Below are 23,576 nucleotides of genomic sequence, written 5' to 3'. Positions count from 1 at the left end.
AATGCACGAGAGATTTAAATGGGAAAATGAGCAAAATGAGCTTTACCAAATATAAAAGTCAGAAACAATAAACGGTCCCACAACTGCTGTGCCTCTGGTAACTCGCATTAAAATATATATAAAGTGTTCTGGGAACTGGAGCAATGCTTCAGTTCAATAAAACTAATGCAATTAAAGAGAAGGAATCCTGTTTTTCCCCTGCTTGCAATTTCAAATGAGAGCTTCCTAAAACTTGTGACCGTTGCAGGAATCCAATTCAGGACCCTGGCTTATCGAATTCCGAGCTCTGGCACCATGCCTTTGAGGTATTATAAAGTGCTGCTCATCACAGCAGCTCTGTCTGTAAATGCTCCAGGTAACTTCAGAGTGCAGGCACCCCATTTTGGAACAGGCAAGTGTTCGCTGTGCATCAAAATGGAGTCACCAAAAGCGTGCAGCCTCCAGCCAGGGCTTCTGTTCTTGCAAGGCAACAAAGGGAAATGTGTTAGCACAAAACCGTCTCCCCGTAACAATTTTTTTAACTCGGAAAGCGTTGCAGGACAGCACACCTACGCAAAGCCGCAGGTTTCGGAGACCCTGTAGAGCAAGCATCTTACTCTGTAATTCATCCCAGGGCTGAGGAAGTGCCAGGCTAATGAGCTCTCCTGCAGCCTCTTCCCCTGCAGCTGCTTCCCTGGAAGCACGATCCTAAATCAGACACCACCATGCCAGACGTAACCCTCCACACAAACACCAACCCCTCCCTCCCAACGTGGCTTCACAAAGCCACGGCAGCACTAGCATCTGACCTTGACCAAATCACAAGCTTCTTTCCCATTCAGGCAGCGGGAGCTGAATTAATTCCTTGGCTGCTTTAATGCTGAGCGCCACGTCTCGGGAATTCAGTATGGGAACATATTAATCTCTCTGATAGGCAATATATTACAGCTGGGGGAGCCGGCACATCAGCATCGTGACAGCGACCCTGACCAGCAGATGCCTGCACGGGTAAGGACAGAAGGAGCTGCTCTAGCTTGAAGGCACAGCCTCAGCTTTGGCAGGCAGTCCTTCACTCTCGTCCCACCAACAATTTTCCAAAGCATTACTTTGTCACTTGGGTATCCAGAAATGCTCATTACGAAGGTATGTGACAGCCCCTGATAATACATGTCTGTGGTAAGATAATTGAGCCCTCTTTGCAGTGGTGATCTTTAACACTCCAGGGCACGGGAGGTTGTTAGATGGAAGGCGCTCTTTGATGGTCTCCAGCCTAATATGTCACCAGACAGCGATGTGCCAACGATCTATCACTTAGGAAGTAATGTCATCCCTGGAAAAGGGCCTGGCAGCTGTTTAATTATATTGGCGGACTAAAAGATGTCCCGAGAAGAGCGGGGAGCCTGGTTATTTATTGGCTGTTCAAAAGCACTCGACACAACCTACGGAAAAGATCAGGCGCTGCGATACGGTGGTTCGCATCGCTGTTACAGGCTTCAGCCTTGAAGTCAAGTTCAGGCTGAAGAACAAAATTACCCCTTACAATATGCGGTTTACTTCTGAAAATGAAAAGGGTAAGAGACATATTAGTAATGATGGCATTAGTGGCGGCAGCTGTTTTTAGATATTTGGTATTTCAGGGATGTGAGTTTAGCAGCGTTATTAGAAGTACAGCTTACTATATTCCTCCGCTAACTTTCCAACAGTGAGCAGATGGTTACCCTATTACCAGCCATTTGCATTTAACATATTGTAATGATTTATATACCACATGTCACCCAGCAAAGTGAAAAGAGTTGATGGCAACTAATTAGTCGAGTGTGAAGACGCATATCTCAACGTATATATCCTTATTGTAATCAATTTTTGTCTTCTTTGGTTGTTAATAGGTTTAATGTGCAGCGTAGGAGAGATGCTGATGGCAGTTAAACATGAACCACCGTGTCACCGGGACAGCACTGCTGCCATTAACATTTGCACCAGTACTCCTGGTACACGCCTGGTTTATGAGTGATGGTGCACGGAGGACACATTATAACCATCCATTGTGCTTCTCTACCAATCTTTCTTGAGTGTATGGCAAGGTACTTTATAAATCTTAATCTATCAGATGTATCAGCTCATATTACAGGCCAACACACATGCAGGGGGGGTGGAAGTGGGGATACTGCATGGCAGAGAGGAAACACACCCTGCATAGCTCCCACAAAGACAGAAATGGATTTAAGGGTGAAAATGAAAAGAATCACAAGGTCTTCCAGGGAGTTTACAAGGAAGAAGCAGACAACTACGGATATCTGCACAAACATCAAAGTCAGAGGATAGATGCAAGGCTTCAAAGAAAGAGCATAACATTAGAACACTGCCCTCCAGCATGGGGATACGGGCACGTGTCCGTACCATACGTATTGCATTATCCGTAGTGCGTCCCAAGGCCTGATCAGCATTAACCCACAGTATGAAGCTATGGATTATCAGCCTCTCCCTGAAATGTTTGGTTTTAGGCTTATTTTAAAACAGTGGTCATCACCTCAGAAATGTCAAAATACTCATCAGTGAAGTGCAGCTATGTTCCTCCAGAGTATGGCAGCATTTCCAGCATAAAATCACACCAATCATTCCTTTGTATTAATTGCTACCCGCTTAGAAGTCTGGGTGAACTGTTATGTAAGGAACCAGATGCTGCTCATGGAGAGGCTCTAAGGCTCCAAGGACTCGGTGTGCTGTGAAAATGAAAGGTGGTCTCATACGGGAGTGGTAGTATGTCAAGATGTTCTCCTGCCCACTTCTAATGTCATTAAGATGCCTCTTGCCATTCAGCATCCTTTCATTTCTGCCATGTACCACAAATCTAACCAGGATACAACCTGCTGCCCTGCAAAGGGCTGCAGCCAAAATTACGCTTTCCTTGACTGCGGCAGCAGCTAGATTTTCTCTTGGGAATGCTCCCTGCAGCACGACCCCTTGTCTCCTGACCATACCGCTGCCTGCTAAACTCACAGCACTGCTGTTTCTTTCAGTAGCTTTTTTCTTATTTTTCCATGAACAGCACTGTGTTCTATGAAAACAGAATTACAACAGTGCTGAAAACTTACCCTGTCGTTCAGTCCAGTCAACAGGATGTTTCACCGGGGTTTCACTGAGTGTCTTTGGTGCTGATCATCTGCGCTACAGCCCTTTGTGATCGCGTGGGGACCGTGATGATTCCTGTTGTGCGTGGGTTACCAGTACTGCTGAGGCACGTTAATTCCAGAGACGGAGTCAAGAGTGAAGGAGAGGAAGGGTTCTCACAGACCCCATGTAATGAGACTGCTAGACCTTGACTTTCACTAGTTCTCTTCCCGGTTTTCTGAACAGGTATCTCTGTGTGGCTGAATCACTGGACTTAGCAGATCTGTCCTGCTTCTCATCAGCCTTTTTATATGAAGATGAGAGAGGATGAAAGATTGAGAGGTGTGGATTTATCTCATTTATGCTAAACAGAAGCTGGGACAGCCTCCTTACTTCTGTCCTCCCTCCTTTCTTTCCTTCTGTCCTCCTTTCCATCACTTGTTTTCCCTCACTCCTACATGAACGCATTTGAAACTCGCTGGTTTAACATGGGCAACTTCACTGAAATTACTCCTGATTTACAGGATGGCAACTGGAACCAGTATTGGGTCTGGGCTCTTGTTGCAATGCTTAACTTCTCATAACGTAAAGGGGGGGATACACAGCATTTACTATGGCACTGTACGAGAGGGAAGTAAGAGGAAAGGTGCCGGCAAAGTTAAGTTTCTTAACTTTCAAGTATTTCCCTAAATCACAGCTGAAGGATGGCTCATTCAATAATAGTAACAGAAAAGATTAACAGAGAAACATCACCTGTGTCAAGAGAAAGCACATGGATACTCTGGGTTCAACTACCACCTTCTGAGACATTTCACACGCTGAGGAGTATCCAGGAAAAATCGTCTCCTAAGCGCGTGCAATTAGGTACTGAGATGGACTAACCAACGGCAGAACCTCACCAGGCTGGTACCCGTGGAAGGCTTCAGAATGTTAAATTAAAAACAAACAAACAAACACCCAACAAGTTGGTAGTTCCTGTTACTTGTGAAATAGTTGGAAATTTTTAAACTTTTAACATGATAATATGTTGTACTACCCCAGCTTTAACTGCACCTGAAGGACATCCCTGTGCCAGGAATCATCGTACATGTGATCCAGGAGATCCTTAAGCTTATTTCAGTGTTTGCATGAAATTGAAACTCTTTTGAAATGAAAAGCTTGAAGGAAGGTAAGTTTCTGCAAGATACTGGAATCACTGAATTTATTCAGCAAGGCTCTTTGGATAGCTTTTCAGCATACAGAGTAACGCAAAAAGAAAAATTCTCATTTCTTTCATCAGGAGTTTCATCTCCACTCCTTTAATGTTCAGTGGCAAAATGGATCAGACTACAAAAAGGCTTGGTGCCTCTCCTCAAACCCCCTGATCCTGCATGATACTGAGCTTCCTTGAAAGACAGCTGGGGGAGATCAGTATGGAAATACTTGACATCTTGCAAAATGGGCCGAGAAAAGATGATCAGATGCTAATGAGCAAAGGTGGCAAGTGAAACCTGGTGATTTAAACCTACTGGCTTAAACAGGGTACAGCAGAATTAGGGACCTGGTCAGCCGTCCAGACTCTACTGCTCTGCTCCATTCCCAGTCACAACAGGACTGAGACCACTTTGAGCGGATGGACAGGCCTTGTGTCCAAGGATGGAGGGGGAAACCCATATTATTTGAACAAGGACAGGAGTAAAACCCACCCAGGACACCTTTACTGAGTCACCACTTTACTGGCAACTGTTCACGTGTGAATAAACACAGCGACCACTAAAGTATTTCGATTCCTGATGATCCCAGATTTGTTTACAGAAAATGAAGGACCATTTCCTTAGTGACATATTACAGCAGACATATTTAACAAGCTAATTGCACTTGGGAGTTAGAGATAAATTGACATGCTCTTAAATACATACATTTCTTTTTCTTTCCTGTTCTCTAATGAGTTTGTAGTTTAATTGAAGAAGCTGCTAGATGCCCTCCAAATACTAGTGAAAATCTCAAAGGAGAAGAAGCTGCTTTATGCAAGTGTTCTCGTAAAACAAGGAGTATTCAAGTATGGTAAATAAATACTAGAACCAAGAATGGTATTCGGTTGTCTCCTTAAAAGCTTGAAGCTTAAGTATCTTCATACTGATGGTCTGGTTCTGAGCTAAACGTTAATGAAAACACTTTCTCTTTTAAATAAAACTACAGCACTTCTGTGTATGATCACTTCCCTAGGGCAAAGGTCTGCTTTGGGGTAAATTACAGAGGAATATTACTGCGGTGTTGTCAAGTGTATGCCTGAGTAACACAGAGATTTAACCCAATTATTCCACCGTAGAAGAGAGCTGTGGACTAAGGCTGGGGATGAAGCCTGGTACAAGGCAGGCTTCTTGGTGGGACGGCTGGCTGGAGGCTGCACTGCAAACTCCAGCTCGGGGGTCAGATCATCTCTTTGTAAGAGGAAGGGCACTCACCTTCCCCAAATCCACGGCCGGGTGGTTCAGGTTCACAGCTGGCAGGAGGGGCATGTTGACTTCAAGGGCAAGAAATCCCAACCCCCTAAGGAGCAAATACGCTTTCCTTCAGAGTAATTTATGCACATCCTGAGATGGATTTAAATTTAGGAGAATGTGAGAGCAAGAACCTGTTAAAATCGAGGATACTTTTCACTTGTGTACTGTGAGTTAGAGGTTTCTATTGCTGTTGGAGCTGCAGCTGTAGCTGAGAGAGGGTCAGAAAACCCTGGGGCTTAAATACAGGAGCTTCAAGGCGAGAAGAGTATAAAAATAAATTCCAAAGGGCTTAATAACATTGTGCAGAGGCTGGATATTCTGGTGTCAGAAGAAAACTGGTGGCTCTTAGATCAAAACCTAATCACCCCAAAGCAATAAGAGCCTTTGTTTTAGCCAGCTAGTCCTTCTGTCACTCACTGGGGCAGTGTCTTTTTTACTGGCACCCCTAGTGACAGTTAATTTACAGTGTGTACAGTTAATGTACAGCGTGTATAGGTCACTGACAATATTAACAGTTAAAGCAAAAATACTCCGGAATGAATGTGGCTAAACCTTTAGCAGCCTGATCCAAAATCTGCTAGGAACCTTTTGCTTGACTTCAAAGGAATTATTATCAGCATTTTAGTGAACTTCTCCTACAAAAATATGTTACAAAAGGGAGCTGTGCCTCACAGCTTACTGCCAGGACTTTTCCTTCACGCGGAATGCAGAGAGGCAGAGCTCGCGGACAGGCCAGGCCACCTCTGCAGGCAGCGCCGTCAGCGGAACCCCCCCGAGGTTACCCCATGGGTCACCCTCTGATTCTCTGCAGCGAGGCCAGACGAGGGGCAAAATGTCTGCTCTTTCTTAGTCTGCCATCCCAGAAGACTTTATTTATGCATTAGTCGACCTTTCTAGCCATTAGGACCATCTTGCTTCAGCAGTTAATTAACACAAGTGCCATAATTTAATACAGTTAATGCTACTTGATGCCCTTTAATGTACCTTCCATTAGTGATATTATTGTAGTATTACCCTGTAAATTAAAATGAGATCAAGACTAAGAGGGGCTCTCTTTAATTAAGGTACTGGCACACTACATCGTCCATTATTCACTAGAAAAAATCGCCCTGATTTAGTGAAGCAGACCATCAGTAAGTCAGAATTAGTTCATGTGGATTATTAGGTTTCTTGAATAATGTGAGCACAATGGGGTTGCTGAAATTGCTAACAGCCACGTTTCCTTTTTTCTCATCATCTTAATAAACACACAATGGAAGTGGTAAATTGGGGATGAATAAACAGTTGGTAATAGAGGAGGTAAGGCATTCATCGAGAGTACACAGGCTTTCATCTCTAATGCAACATACATCAGACTTATTTCACACCGAAACTCAAAGCAGTGACAAAACAAACCCTATATTAAGTGGGCAGATCTCCTGTCTGTAATTCGCTGTGAAGTATTCACCGCTCTAGCATCTCGTGCATTAAATATGGCAGCTCTAAGACAGATGCTTTTCACTGTCATGGATCCTTAAAATACAGCGAGAAACAAGTTACACTTTATGCTGCCTTCAGAAATACACTATTATGAGCTTTGGTGATTTTAACTATATTTAACCTACAGGTCGGGTTCTTTCAGTATGAGGACTAGCTTTAGCATGTGTCTGCTAGCATCACTCATCTGCCACGTGTCAGGGTCCTTGGTACCACCCCTTGTATCCCATGCTCAGGGAACAGTCTAGTCCAGCTTTACTACACGTATGTAAACATCCGTGTCTCAAAGCACAGCATGGGAAACACTGTAGCAAAATAAAAACATAACTGGTGTGACTTACTTTCCACTTAACTTCCTGAATTAACTGCAACAGCTGGAAAGTTCAGGTGGATCAGAAACAGCCCCACAACCCCGCTCGTGACCCTCGCTCCCCTCCACCGTGTTCCCAGGCTCAGGGCATACCAGGGCACAAGACCTTAATGCTGATTTGGAGACTTTCTGGGGGCAGGATGGGCAGTAAGATTTTTGGTAGGAGACCAAAAATACCTAAAATCATGTGACAGTGGGCCTATTGCAAGCTACCTTCGCTGCGACAAAACAATCAGGGACCGTGTACCGCGGCCCCACATCACCTCAGCAGAAAGCAGGCCAAGCAATTCTTCAGCACGGAGGCATCACTACACACTGTGGCCACCAAAACCCTGAAGAGCTGTTCTTCTCATTAGCAGAAGAGTGATAAGAATTCCCGTGAATCTAATCTAGGGAGACACTATTACACATCAGCTATTTCTTTGAAAGCACGTGTCCGATTACTGCAGCATTTAGACAACAAGCATCAGCATCAGATAAGCTCTCTGTGCAGTCACGCCTCATTTTTATGGATTGTTTTTCACAAGACTGCCATGCTCCAGATGTGCTCGGAAGGGTTCTGTTTCTAATTTGCATGCCACGCACCCTTTTCTAATCCTTCAGATGCTTTCTTTGATATGGTACTGATAGTCTAATTGAAGTCAGGCTAAGCTCCAAATGGGTTTTCAGATGGGGAGCAGCTTTTCCTTAAAGCGTAAGGCGCTTCCAATCCTGAGCTTTGATATGCTCCCTCTGCAGAGCCAACCTCTGTGGAGCGCAGGGGAGAAAGGATACACATTACATAGAACATATGTGTTGTTTTTTACATACTGAGGCTAGTGTTGCTGAACCATTTCAAACAGAATCTGAAGCTGGCCATGGTCCACTCAGCCTTCTCAAGAGACTTGTGAAAAACCATTTACAGTGTAACTAAGGAGAGTTAAAATAAGAATTCTTAAACCATCAACATTTACCTTATACTTTCATATGTTCAGTTAGTGATGCTGTACCTATGTCTATGTATTTGGTGTGGACACAGAAGATTGCAACTACATGCTCCATCTGTGGTCCTAAAAAATGTATTTTGATGTTATATAAAAAGATATCAGTACTGCAAAAGCGCTTATGCATTCAAATCTCCACGTGGCATCAATTCTTCCTTTATCTAAAGTTAGAGGAATATTTTTCAATAGATTACATCACAGTGGTTTGATTCTATTTTGATTTTATGTGTCGTTTTCTGCAATATGGAAATGCTTATGAACATGTAAGACGTGTAAAAGAGGTAGAAAATGGTAAACTCACTATAGAAATAATATTAATTTAGCAACCTGTGTTTTATAAAATTACTGTCTCTATTTTTTTTTTTCCACTCAGTCCTTTGTCTGCAAAAAAATGCCCTGGCCTTCCAAGATACATTAACTTTTCTGTTCGTTGTGATACTTAGCTTCCCTTCAAAAAAGGGTTTTACAAAGGAAGATTTGAACTCTCTAAAAACAGAGAAGAAAAAGGTGAAGAAGAGAGGCGAGTGAATTGCTGATAGAGAAAGTCCCATTTATTTCTTCTGAACACATTGGTATCCAAGACACATGCAGAGGGTATCACCCTCCTGCTTGAGGTCATCAGTCAATTGCTAGTTTGAGTTGGGAAGAAAATTTCCCGATAGGAATGTCATTGCATAGTTATTATTTTGGGGACTACAGCACCTGATACCAGCCACTGCTTGCCCCAGAGGGACTATTTGTCTTGAACCCAGCTGAGTAATCATCTTCGTTATATTCAAATCAGCCTCTCCAAAACACTGTTGTGTTTTTTCTTTTTACTTCAGCTTCCCTGCATTTCTCAGCTAATTAAAGCACAAGGAACGGGCTCTCATCTCTGCCGCCCTCCTTGTTCACAGGCAGTTCACAGCCAGACCTAGTGGGAAGGGTCCACGCAAGGGCTGCTGTATCTATCACAGCTTACATGAAAGGCCTGAAAAAGTCAAATGATAAAACAGAATCTCTCTTTTTAGTTAACTGCCATCAGATGAGGCTCCAGCTGTAAAAAAGCAGATGTCCTAATGCCTGGGTGAATTCCTGAGCCAACGTAAGACTGTTAATAGTACCCTGCTCCTGAGACCTCAGGCTTAAGATCCCAGACTAGTGACAGTGAACATTTGGGACTGAGTCAGAAACTTCCAGTATGACCAGAAACAAGCTACAGCTGAGCCAGATATCCAATGTACACATCTTGTACACGTTTGGGGACAAACACAGGTTTGAATAACCTCTAACCCCAAACATACATGCCTGTTTCTAAAGGTATATGTTCTCTTACCTTCCGTATACCCTTATGTCCGAAATTGCATAAAAGTAGCGTGCCAGGTGTTGCTCATCGACGTAGATTTCCCCAGTTGCTGGCCTAAGCAGTCTTATCCTCAGATCCGTGATGGTGAAGAAATCTCTTAACTTCTTGGTTGTGTCAAGCTGGCCATAAAGAGAAGCCATGTTATGAAGCCGAGGTCCAGCAAAAAAAGCAAATCTATCTTTGATTTCAAAGTGGATTATTTTACTATTTGTCATGTACCCGGTAGAGTATTCCTCTGTGCAAATGATTTCTAGGACGGTGTGCTGCGATAAATCCCTCACTGATTTTGGATCCATGTGGAAAGCATCTAAACAGTCTGTGGCATAGTACTGGTAGGGCTGCCATGTTCGTCCATAGTCCAGCGATTTCTCCAGGATCATTTGGTCTGGACGCCCAGATTCAAAAGTGATAACTATGTTATCTGTCAGCTCAATGGTTTTGTTCCAGGAGAGCGTAATATTTACATGAAGAGGCTTTGGATAATCCTTCCATGTCGTGGACTGCCAAAATGTGGAGGGATGTCTTCCTTCCAGATCAAACATCAGTTCCGGAGGATGAGCCAGTTCTTGGGTACTCGCATCACATTCATTATTGCACATGTAGGGATTCCCCTGGAAAAGAGCAAAGCAATGTTACAAGAGGCACGGTATTGGTGGCTGTGACACATAAAAGATGGTTTTTGTCTGGCATATGAGAACTGCTGCTTTTTCTCCAGAAGTGAAACCCAGAAAGAAAACACAAATGCTTGCAAGAAAACCCATATCGTAATAAGATTTATCCTGGCTATCTCACCTGGTGAAGTAAATGTACAAATTCACACACATACAGCACCCTCGCTTCTGCAACACAAACATTTTTCTTAGGATGTTTTAGAGAAAAAATAGAGTTTATTTACCCTGAACAACTTGGACCAGTGATTGAGTCAGAAAGACCAAGAAGAGTAAGCTAGTCTGTAATAGCTCAGTGACTCTGACTCTTCCTAGAAAGATGCAGCAGCCAAAGAGAATTTAATTTTAATATGAGTATGTTCCTCAAGAGATCCGTTCACAAACAAAGTAATTTTTAGGGCAAGTGTTTTGAGGTCAGCACGGCAGCCCGTCTGTACTCGGTATGAACCAGTACCCAGCACCCCTCCAAGTTTCCTTTCACCCAGGCATGAGATTTATCCTGCGTAACTGTGCTCTCTGTTTGGCACCGGCTTGCCTTAAAACACTTGCAGTCACCACCCAGAGCCCTTAGAAAAACAGCGCTCTGCCAGCTCTGGGGCTCGATTCAGACATCTGCCATCTTATTACAGGGTAGCGGAGTACTTCAGGAAAGACTTTTCACGACGCACCGGCTCCTATTTATCAGGACAAGATAACCCAGCACTTCATTAGGTGGGAGATGTCAGCAGCTCCAGCTGGACCGCTGCCAAGGTGGCTGGAGCTCTGAACTGGGGTTGGAGTTAAAAACAGCAACCAAAAAAGCTTGCCAATAGCACGCAGCTTTTACTGCTGCTCGTCCTCTGTAGCAAGGTGAAATATTCCCTCCCCGGCCTTTTGATGCATTAACTCGCACACTACAATCTTCTGCTTCTTCACAAAGGCTATTTTGTCTGCAAATTGGGGATATCTTGCAGCAGTTGCCAAGATATCAGACCCCGTGGGCTGCACTGAATCACGTCTATCTAATTTCGGCTTTCCACAGTGCATTAATGTTGTGCTACTTGTTCATTCTGCGCTTGTTCCAGAGAGCAACCGCTGCTCTGCATCCTTCTCTCCGCCTTACGTACGGATTGTGGAAGGAGCTGTGTCTCTTCTCACCGTTGGTCAGCACTGCTGGGGAAAACATGCACATGCCTAGACCTCGCAGAGCTCAATAGGAGCGTAAGTGTAGCTGTTGCTGTCATTAATCAGAGTTCCCCTCACCTACCCTGAAAACAGAACAAGCCATGGTATGATAATCAACCTTTTCTTTTCTTATAATGACAGTTATGCTTCTCTCCATCTCAAAGCCTCAGGGCAATGAAGCGATTCAATGCCATCCAGCGTGGGAAATGGGTTTCCAACATGAGTTTCCACCTTGGCCACTGCTCTGCTCCGTGACATACGGCCACAAAACACAAGCAAAAGGAACTTCTGCACTCCCTGTGACCTCCCCGCTGGCAACGTCCTCTTACCTGGGCAGGGAATTGCTATTTTCTTTCTCTCTCCCTTGCCCATTAATACAGCTGAATGCTAAAACCGACAACGATGCGCTGGGACTTGAAGTTGGGGAAAAAACATACACGACAACAAAAAGGGTTATTTAAAAAGCAGCACACTGCTTGTTACACTGACAGCTTCAAAGCACACAGCTGTAACTGAAAATACTCTGTAAAACGTGTCTATAATAAGTCCCTGTTACAGCTCTGATTTCAAGCTCACGGTTGCTATTTCTATGCCTTCCTTTTGAATAAAACAGTGAAAATCAAAAGTAAGTTTCAAGCAGAATAGCAAAACCACCGAATTCTTTATTATTTAAGCTCCATTTAATATATCAGACACAAATGCCAGGATCTGCTAACTTACTTTTCCTTAGGGAAACTATACATATTGTGAAATCTGTACGGTTCCAGACCCTTTGACTATACGTAAATATCAATTTTGCAGAAAATGCTCAGAGCTGGTGTAAATCACACCTTTCTGAGGTTTACTAGAGAAATCTGCTCACTTCTGTACCTGTCACCACGAAGCCGCCTGCGTACCTATAATGTATATGCTTCTGTCATCGCTTTGGTAAATGCAACTTCCCTGGGAGGTCATGGGTATCGAAACGCAGCAAATAAATGCTCCGGGGTAGGCAGACAGGTGCATTAAGCACTGCTGAGGGATGGCTTTGGTTTCCTGCTCCGCAAGCAACCGCTGAGTCTGTTGTGATTCTTCATGTTAAAAACTAAAGCTGCTCTGATCTGGTAGTCGCTGGATGCTGGAGGAGGCATGTTTTATGACTTCCAGCAGTTCACCCAGATTGTGGGGGACGTATTGTTTCTTTTTGTACGTAAGAGATGATTTCTTTTGCTCCCATTTTCTTTCACCTTTTCCTTTTTAGCAAAAGCTGAGGTGCCAATATAATCAGAGAACGCTGGGAGACAAGGCTGTAACAAACCACAAGCTAGTGTCAATGCAGTAAGATCATGAGAGCTGGTGGCAATAAGGTACCTAGAAGAATGGTGCAGTAAATGGTACAAATCAGCCCTAGCTTGGTAATGCATAGCAGCCTACATCTGTGTGGGTGCTGTCCTGCACCCACCAGTGATAACGTCAGTGCCCAACCCACCGCTGGCACCCTGGGGTACGGCCATCACTGCAACCGAGAGTCCTAATAAAAAGCTTTAGGCATATCCTCTCCAATAAACCAAATCATTCTTCAATTTTATAGCAAAAAATTCCTTTCTAAGAAGCAAATGATTTGGTGACACCAAAATCACCTGTGTGGAGTTCAGTATTCTGGGGAGGACATTAGGAGAACAAATAATCTAAGCTGATATAAGCCGATAAAATAAATGTCCTGAATGATAACACAGAGGGAGGGAGAGAAATGATGGTTTTAGGTAAGTTCCCCTCTGCCTACTAACATGGCACTCACTGATGTAATTTTGAAATACATGATTGCTGCTTCAGAGGCTTGGAGTCAGATTCCCGTTTTCTCTACCAGCAACTTGGATTTAAACTGCCTCTAATTCACCTTAAATGTAATTTGCATGTTAAATCACACTTACATTATGCAAGCAGTGTACATGAACGTCCCTTAGTACATGCTAGCATGAAAACAATTAATTTAACTGGGATTAGTTACATATTTTAATGTCTTGATCTCTGTGATAATCCTCTTTCAGACCTCTTATCTCAGTAGAATGAATACAACAAAGAGAAACTTTCCACAGTTCGTGAAAACGAAGCCCACTCTGTGTCGGGGACAGCTAAAGGACCGGAGCTTTAGCAGCTCTAAGTAATTTTGTGACCACAGGCAGCTGTAAATAGATCTTCATTTAAGCCTTCCAAGCAACAGCTCTGCAGCTGCGTAAGGTGGAAAGTATTTATAACTTTTCAAAATCATATTTAAGCCACTAGGCCATTTCTAAATAATTAAACACTAATAAATACTTCTAAACACTTTACTGCCAATTAGCGTAAAAGGTAGCTGAGGTTTTCCCAGCACCAAGACAATCTAAAGGAAACCAAGTATTTTCCTGTCCAGTAATTGGAGATTGAAATTAAATAGCTCCTCGCAGGCAGGCAAATTAAGTTGCTATTTATTTTGGTTTAGGCCACTCATGGAAGTCAAAATATTACCAAAACTACTGACATAGTCTAGAAGTTCTGGCTTTAGAAAGAGGTACCTGTTTTGCAAGTGTCCCTGCCTGGGACGGGGTGCTGGAGCCGGCCTTGCCAAGCCTTAGCAAGCACATCTTCTTAGTGATGGATAGGACAGTGACCCCAGGGTGAGGATTTTGGTTAAAAGCAGGGGTCCAGCAGTACTATGATGTCCGGACGTCAGCAGAGGAGCCGGCAGTGGTGCTGCAGCTGCCGTTCGAGGGTTAAAGCCGCCCGTCTCTCATCAGGATGGCTCCTCGGTGGCATCCACACAGGCTTAGGGCTTGATTGAAGATGTTGCTGCTTTCAATCTGCTTCCTGTCCACACTAACACCTCATGGACTTTTTTTACTCGGGAACAAAGACAGAGGGGCTTAACCTTTCTGCAGCGTGAATATTGGAAGCTATATCACAGATTACACGCTGTAATAGACACCTGGCTAAATCCCTACAGAGGATTATAACTTGCATTTTCAAACTGGTGAAGGCTGCTGAGGTCAAGCAGGCCAAGATTTTAAGAAGGAACAAAATAAATTTTCAAGAAGTGAGTCACAGCAACGGATTTTTATACTGCTGCCTGCAGGTAGTTAGCTCAGATGCACAAGAAATAAATACAGTCTGACTCACGTCAGGAGCGAGGTTGTGCAGTAAATTACTGCATTCAAGTCACACTTTTAGAAATAATAGAGTATTTCTGTTTTCCTTTCCAAGAGATCCTTACATGTAGTTTGCTTGGTACCACGCTGTACATTGTAGATGACTAATTAGGCAGTAATAGCTAATCACAGCAATTGCCCTAATGCTTACATTTTGCACGTGGTTTCTAATCAGGAATGACTTGTTTACCATGACAGAGCCAGATCATGAAACCTTTCATTGGGAGAGACTACTCATTAGGTGTTGTCCTGCTAAGGGCAGACAGTGTGGTGCAGGATTGGCAAGGCACAGGACCTCTCGCATGATAATTGATGTTATCAAACTCAAGACATCCATTAGCTGGTTTGAGAGCACCTCGGGCAGTGTCTGCAGAATTATTGCTGTGATGGAGACAGGCATGGCTGTAGACAAGAACATTTTACCATCAATAGCCTTTCATCACTGTAGTGACAGCATTTTAAGTTAAAGTGATTTAAGTTAAGAAAGAAAAAGTGTTAAAATCTCGGTGGAAGATTTGATGCTCTTTCACAGAGCTCCCAAGCGAGAGGCATCTGGATGGCCAGACGAGCACTTTGAACTCTGAGCTGCAGGCTGAACAATACACATTCTCCAGAACCAGCAAAAAGAAAATAAAAGCATGTTTAAATCAATAACTTCTGGGGAGACTTAAAAAGATAAAACCAGGGAGGATCTGACTCACCAAAAATAAATAATAACGGTTAACAACTTTGTGCACTTTTAAGCTTGAAAGTATGTTGCAGATTATGTCCCTGATCCTGCAACAAACTTGGTGCAAGCAGGCCCTTAAAATTCAGATTCTAAAAAGATATTTAAACCTCTAAAGATCTGGCACTTTGCCTTGTGGAACACAGACCTAGCTAATTAATCTTCATGACAACACCTCCATGAGGTATGGGATCCTATCCCGAATTTACATGTAGATGCAGAATTAGAGATGAATGCTTTTGCATGATGAACTCGGTAATCCCCGATTATATTGTACTGTTTCTTCCAAGGCCTTTTGGTAGATCCTGCGAAGGGATTCTTGGCAGTCAGAATAGCTCTCAGATTATTAGATCACACCTCTCCCCAAGGGTATGAACTGAAAATGTATCCTAGGAAAACATTTCAATATTTGCATCACCAAATGCATTGGTGCATTTGGCAAAAGCACTTAATTCCTAGTAGAACTTTCTCTCTTTTTAGTCGCTTTAGTTACTTTTTGGAAATGCTTTTCAATTTACTTTATGAAGCAGATGGAATTTTGTTTTCTGTAATATCTCTAACCTTTTTTTTGGGGAAAAAGCCTATTTATTCCTAGTTGGTAATTCTATGCTTCCAAGGATACCTTTGACTTGGCAACCTTGCTGATATTATTTTGACCACTTGATCATTCTGGAATTAATGGTACCTCAAGGTGTATCTACTGGCACTGACCCAGGTGTGGTTTTGTTATTTCAGAAGCTCAATATTGGTGTTTTCCTCTTGTATCAGCAGGTACCTGGCAATATAATCACTTTCCTATTTATAGCTTTTGCAATGTCATGAGGAGCATAACGCTGGGACCTCATCATGCTGAGCTCTGGCTGAACAACACGGCTATCGCTCCAAGAAAATCTGGGTCTCATTATACAACGGATACATATTTGGGTTTGAGAAACTGAAATCCCGGGGGACGCAGCAATCACATCACCTTGGTGGTGACAGGGGGAATCAGGGTGTTGAAAACACACACAAAAAAATCTTTTTTCTTGTTTCTTGTGGTTTTTTTTTTTTTTTAAGTGGGTATAAATTAGTGTGGGTATGAATTACTGTGTTCAGATTTTTAGTCCACAAAAGAAATCTGTGGATAACAAATAGTCTGAGAAACATGCTGTGAGAGTGGGGTGTGCCTGGCAGGCCTTATCAACCCTGACCAGCCCCACCTGGGCCCCTGGCCCCGGACCTATATACGATTAGGTTAGGGCATAAGTTTTGTTTTGCCACTGGGTAGGCTTCAGGCCTGTGCTGTAGCTATGTCTTTTGCTGCTCCTCCTTCTCGTAATGGAGGTTTTTTGTGACCCTGCCCCATCCCCCGGCTGGTGTCCTGTCTGCAGCTCCTGGCCAGGCCCAGGCTGCGTGGGATGGAACCTTTGGTGAGCGTGTGGCTGGTGCCGGGCTGGGCCTCTGCTCCTCTGTGTGCCCCTGTGCTGGGCGACTGCTCCCTGGCACTTGCTGAGGGGTACGCAGTGAGTAAGGAGATGGATGTAACTCAAGGCCCGTGGTGTGAGGAAACTGGAACGTCGCGGTCTGGGTGGGCTCCTGCACCGTGCTGCTGAGAGTGGATCACCGAACCCTCCCCCGTAGGGTAGGGTGCTCACCATGAGCTGCTCGGCTGGTGCTCCCTCTCAATGGGTGAGATGTGCGTGAGTAGCAGGAGGTTCTCTTCATGCAGATAATGTAATGGAATAAATAAGTCCATGTAACCAGTCCTGTGTTTTAGTTTCACACAGACAAAATGAAGAAACGTGCCTTGCAATGGTGGTGGAGGCAGGTGGGACCTGATGGCCGCAGCTCCTGCGGAAGGGTGCTCTCAGCATTCTAACTGGCTCCTAAGGGAGCTTCATCTTCTGCCCTGGTAAGGGTTTCCTTGTCTTCCTGGAGTAACATCTGTGGCGGCTCACACAAAGAATTGATGCTGTGACACCTGGCAATTAAGTACCTTCAGATACAGGGCACAGATTTCAACTTGATTTCTGTGTATATCAACTGAAGTGAGCAGGGGAGAGTGCTGATGCGGTCTTTTAACGACTGCAGCATTCAGGGCAACCCTAATTTCAGTTACCCAGACAGCTCTTTATGTAGATTATGCGTCACAGCCCCAAAACCAGTCAGTCATGCACAGACAAACTCCCCTGTGAGGTTAGATATAGTGTGTAGATACAATTAAAAATTCTGAAGCTATTGAAACATGAACATATGTTTTTGTAAAGAGTTAAGTGACAGCTAGATGGTTCTAGATCTCTCTGGTAAAGAAGAGGATTTTCATGACTTTTTGTTGAGATTTTAAAGGGCGTTCCGGTAAAAACTGTTTTTCATTGAGCTTTTACTGGTTAGTTATATCTTATTAGGGTAAGATTTTGGCTATAATAGGATGGGCTTACACCGTACTTCAAAAGTCTTCTGTCCTCAATATACCTGAATGAAAACTTTCTGTGATCAAACTGCCACTTAAATAGTTTAATGATAATGTTGCATGTGGTATTTGCTTATTGAGACAGATGCACCAAACATCCCATTTTTAAAATTTTATTTACCAAAGTATTTTTTGGCCTGGAAGGTTTGTAAAACACTATGTAACTCATTAACATAGCTTCAATAATTATTGGACTGTCCCCCAAAGCAGACTTTTGTAGCTTTTTAATAGCATACAGCTGATATAAAATGTCCAACTATTCAGAGTGGAATTGAAGACTGCTGTATTTGAGTTAAACCTCAAAGGTATTTCACATGAGCAGAATACAAAAATGCATAGTATAAAATAACAAATAATTCTTAAACAATAATGTGTTTTGTGTCTACTCCTGCTGTGTCTAAGAATAGAGTAATACGAAAAGTCCACACTAGTACAGGCAGCTACTATAAAGCAAATAATACATAAAAATCCCTTTTTAAAATAAAATCCACTTAACCTTAGTATTACTGACTTTTGTGCGGGACCAAACTAGGTAGCGAAAGTCTGAAATGCTAGTGTCACACTAGGACTGTGTAAAGCCAACTCTAATTACACGTGGTTCGTACACAGCTCAAGTTAACCTGTTGGGCTTGGCTGACTGAACAACATCATAGGTAATATGCTTTATAATTAGGGCTTAATAATTTGGCAATTTTCAGATTCAGCGAAGCTCAAATTACAGTTACAGAGCAGTATCACACCGTTTCAAATGGGTGGTTTGAAGGCGACACTTGTAAGGGTGGGTAAGGCTGCACGTATGTGGATACGCAGAGGGGTCCCTAGCTTGCCTCCTGCCCTACCTTTTCCTCCTGGCACAGCAAAACAGACCAAGGGCTTCTGGCCACTCGCGCTGATTTTATACAAAATCAGAATAAGGCTACTCTTTAAAACTGCACAAATTGAACTCTTCTGCATTTGGAAAGGGGCCTTGAAAAAATGGGACAAAAAAATTAAAAACTCCCCTTGTGACACTTTTCTTTCCAGTCCAACGACTTCCAGTGGATGCACTGGAAAATACCTCATTCCTTCAGCGCTGCATGTCAGCTGCGGGCTCAGCCCTGCCTCAAGCAAGCATCAGCCTGCGGTCAGGCAGTGTGCTGCTTGCTCTGCCCTCTCCCTGCTCGCCTACCCCTGCACTCCGGCTGGGGAGCTGACGGGGCTCCGATGGCACCTTCCCTCTAAGGACCAATTTCCTCCAAACCCGGGAGATCCCACCTTTGTGCCTAGCAATTAGGCTGCTGTGAGGTGAGCTGGATAAGAGGGTTGATGTGTCTGGAAAGCAAGTACCTTTTTCCCCAGTCGTGGTTTTCCACTGAATCAGTGATCTGATGTGCTGTTTGCCCGGATGAGGGTGGATACTGCCAGAAGGGATGCGACAGCTGGGGACGGATGGGAAGCAGTGGAGATAGATTGACTTGCTTAAGGGCAACATGAAAATGCACCCTAAATGGTGAACAAAGAGCTAAATTATGCCTGTGCTGTCATATTTATCTGTTAAAAGGTCATTTATGTATACTAACGGCTACTTGTATGTGCAGGTGTTATTTATGCCATAAAAGATGATTCTGGGGGTGTAAATGTGTACTGGACTTGGGCACAACCAGTTTTGTCCCAGCAAAATGACTTTCACTACAGATGTCACTCCAAGGCATCATTAGGATTTCATTCTTAGAAGGGCAGTGGGATTTAGGACACCAAATTCAGATTATTTCCTCTCCTACAGATGTAAACATAGCACCAGCAAATATGACTGGGGTCTGCACTGAGGGCATTTTGGTTGGAATCTCTACAATCAAATGCACGTATGAAGAACTCTTTTTTTTTTTTTTTTTCAGGCAGTATTTTTTTCTCTATATGTATGTGTGTGAGCACACTTTGGATTTTTTTTCTTTGATTCATCTGAAAATATTCTTTCCTAAAAGTAATGTAATGCTGGAACTGTAGAGCAGGCTACACCTGGGAAGCACAGCTGAGTTTGATGGAAGGTATGTTACATGATCTCATCATGATTGTAGGTTTTACATCTTACTCTGAGTACTGGCAAACTGTCATGAGGAAGACTGAGTTACCAAAATGCACTGTATCAAGCTATTTTGACTGACACCAAGTTCATACAAAATTGTTTTCATGCACCAAAACACAAAACTCCTGGAAGTTAAAAGGGGAAATAACAAAGCCAAACCCTAAACCTAACTGGCTTTGTAAAGACAGAGTCCTTGTTTAAGTATTCACCCCCAGGAAGCAGATCTTACCACTTATAATTTCCACCAATTTAAAAGAGGCTATCTGCCTGCCTAAATGTGCAGCTACAACAGACAGACATTCTGCATAATCTGTGGGATACTGAGTATGAATTATGGCAAGACAGAGAGCAGAAGGATACCAAATCCTTCACGGTACTCATTAATGTTTGCCTGTGACAAACCACTGTCGGCTTTAATAGTTTTCCTGGGGTGATTCCTGTGGGAGACTTTTAAGACTGCTAGAGAGGATTCCAGAGTAGCTGCAATAGTTAAATACCTTCTGTCAAATGTGATGCAAAACATAGAAAAGAAGTATCTCTCAAGTTTTGCTTTATTTTTTCCAAAATTAGCTCATCTTCTTTAAAAGGTCTCATCAAATACCTGCTTAGGCTGCACCGAGTAATGTGTATATTCGTGGGAGCATCACCAAAACAGTAAGTTGATGTTTTACAAATCATCACAATGAGACAAACACCGAGTGCAATTCAGCAGTGAATCCCCCAAATCTGAACAATCTTTCACTTCATCAATACAAGTAGACGGCTTTGCTATGCCCAGGCAGGTTGCTTTCCCCAAACAGGATATTTCATGTACTATCACACCAGTTTTAATAGGCTGCCCATGAAGCAGGATGTAGTCATGTAGTGTACTTGCTATGACTAAAGACAGCAAAACTGTGTCACTTAGAACTATAAGAAAACTTGATCAGTCCATGTTTATGTAATGTTTTGTTTACTACTTTTTGGCTGTAAATCTCAAAATGACTTCCAAGCAGGTATGTTCAGCTGCCCACCAAGATACAGCTGGGGGAGATCAGAGAGAGGTGAAGTCATTAGTGCTCAGGAAAGTGGTGGCTAAGACACGAATAGTCCCTTTTCCTTTGCCCCACAGGTCTTTTCCAAAGAGAAATTTCTTTTTGGTCTCTGTATTAATTCTATGGCTAATGCCCTAGAGAAAAACCGCTGAGCAAAATAAAAGGGCCTAAAGAGACAGAAGAAATTCTTTTCTTGCTGGGAATGTCTCAGCTGTGCTTCTGGGACCGTCTGCATCTGTCGGCGCTGTTCATACCACTCCAGAGCATTATTGATTCTGTGCCCATGGATTTCATGCAAAATTGTATTTCTACAATAACTCTAATTTTATTTCTGATTCTTAACGTCAGTATTGTTTTTGACAATTTCTGACCTGCTCAGTTATTGCCGATGTGTCTACTGCCATTTTTAATAAGCTTTAGAGCTGGTGGATTAACACTGAATGTCAACCACCACAATTAGAATTGCTGATGTCATGCAGAAACACTGCTTTCAATATATAAAATCTTTTGTGCTATTGCCACAGAATCTGTGCTCATTTCTGTTGTATTTGATCATTTTTTGTTACGGCATTCCCAGGCTTGGAGGACCCTTGCGTGTAAGTGAACCACTTAAAGGAAGAGTGAAATGAAACGTAAACAAAAATAACAATTGTAAGTGAAATCCAATTTCACCTCATTTCTTTTAAAAGGTGGGCTACATTGTTTTCCCTTCATTTGTGTTTGTCAGGATGATAAAATAAATATCTCTAATGAATCACAGTGCATACCTATATAAGGTAGAATTGTTACAGAAACAAATTTAAGTGTTGAATTTTATTATAGAGTGAAGGGATGTATTATTAGTATTCACAGTTGTGTGATGCCTCAGCACATTCAGGTTACGGCACATGGTGCTTTGAAAAAGAACGACGACACTCATCAAATTCACATTAGGATATTGCACCAATGTAAGTAATTCAATCAAAAAACCACACTATCTTTTGAGGAAGGGTTGCAAACTTCATGATAAATTGGTAGCTTCTTCAGTTCTGTGCTGGAGATTGTCATGTAATTTCCCTCATTACATATATATGCATAAGAAAAAAATAACGGCAGAGCTCTGAAAAATACACCATCTTTCCTTAAAATAACGTGTGCAGGGACTGTTAGCTGCAAATTTACAGTTCAGGTATGGTAGGTGCTTGCACTGACTCTTAATGATCTGTTTTCAGAACTTATTTCATCACAGCATGTTGAAATTTTGAGAATCCCAACCAGCTGGACATCAGGGAAGGGGCAGAGCTCTGAAAAATACACCATCTTTCCTTAAAATAACGTGTGCAGGGACTGTTAGCTGCAAATTTACAGTTCAGGTATGGTAGGTGCTTGCACTGACTCTTAATGACCTGTTTTCAGAACTTATTTCATCACAGCATGTTGTGATGAAATCCAACCAGCTGGACAGCAGGGAAGGGGGAAGGAAAGCAGCTGGTCCTTTGTCCCAGGACACAGGTGTAATGCCTGCATGATCCCTGCTGCTGCATCTTGGGCTCTGATGCCTCAGGTAGGACACTCAGAACAATGGGAATTGGGGATAAAACTAGTCCTCAGTAATATTTCATGGCCTCAGTTACTGTCCCAAATGACTGAGTACTTCCCAAGTCTGAATGACCTTCTCCCTGAAACAGAACAAGAGCATTTCTAAGTGCAAGAGAGGCTTATGGTAACATATGTGGAGTTCGTGCATCAGATGTGTAGTGTGCAAGCAATTCCCTCCTAGCTCATGGAGCTGACTGTCAAGTAAGCCAAACCTGGAGATGAGGAGTTTTCTTTCACCCTAAAGCTGTGATGATGCTGCCGCAACATGAGGTTCTGCTTTGAGCCTCTGCATGTTAACCAGGAGGGGTCACCGACACGTGAACTGGGCTAGCTCAGGAAAGCCCATTGGTACGAACAGGGCAGCCTGGGCTGCGTAGTGGTGCTTGGCGGTTCCACGCCGTTTGCCTGCGTGGATGTTGTGCTGCCGGCTCTTTACCTCTGTGTTCACCCTCTGCCTAGGTTGAGCCACGGTGCGTATGCCAGGATAAGGGAGTCTTAACTCATGATCATTGTAGAGTTAATACATGCTGAAAAATTTAACTTCCAGTGAGCATCAAATGGGGAAGCTTCTCACAAGGAGAGACTGAATAGAATCTTTCTAAAATGGGGAAAAAAATAGCCTTTCTACAATTGCCTGCTGGGAGGCCAGAAGTTACAGTTTAAGGACAGGGATTCCTTTTATCCTAATACATTTCAATCTGTCACAGAGTAGGTTGATAAGAGAAGTTCTAAGTATGTTCTGTTCCCCTGCACCATCCTGGGAAGTAGTAAATTACAGCATATTATGTTTCCTATCAGTTCTACTCATCACAGGCTTGTCTTACAGAAGACATGATAGAGAAACACCTTGGATAAAGTAATGCAATTAACTGCTGCCATTGAAATCTGAAAAATTACATTTCCTTAGCCCAGCCCATCTAGCTGTTCAACCATTTTTGAGTAAAAATGCTGTTTAATGACTTGCCAGTAGACTGTAGGACAACTTTCCA

At 43.0% G+C, this 23,576-nt stretch overlaps 1 protein-coding gene across 1 annotated transcript in view; it reads right to left on the bottom strand.

Annotated features, from left to right (window-relative positions):
- The window catches only part of NTNG1 (netrin G1), a gene marked incomplete at its 3' end in the record, with an annotated part of 86,917 nt that overhangs the window by 18,658 nt on the left and 44,683 nt on the right, over nt 1–23,576 (bottom strand). The window contains exon 2 of the mRNA XM_010148003.1: nt 9,715–10,355. Coding sequence (XP_010146305.1) covers nt 9,715–10,355 — 641 coding nt within the window. The remainder of the gene's footprint in view (nt 1–9,714; nt 10,356–23,576) is intronic.

The sequence above is a fragment of the Eurypyga helias genome, unplaced genomic scaffold, assembly GCF_000690775.1.
Source record: "Eurypyga helias isolate BGI_N326 unplaced genomic scaffold, ASM69077v1 scaffold5560, whole genome shotgun sequence".
Lineage (NCBI taxonomy): Eukaryota > Metazoa > Chordata > Aves > Eurypygiformes > Eurypygidae > Eurypyga > Eurypyga helias.
Note: the sequence above shows the minus strand (reverse complement) of the source record. Positions and strands in the feature narration are given on the sequence as shown.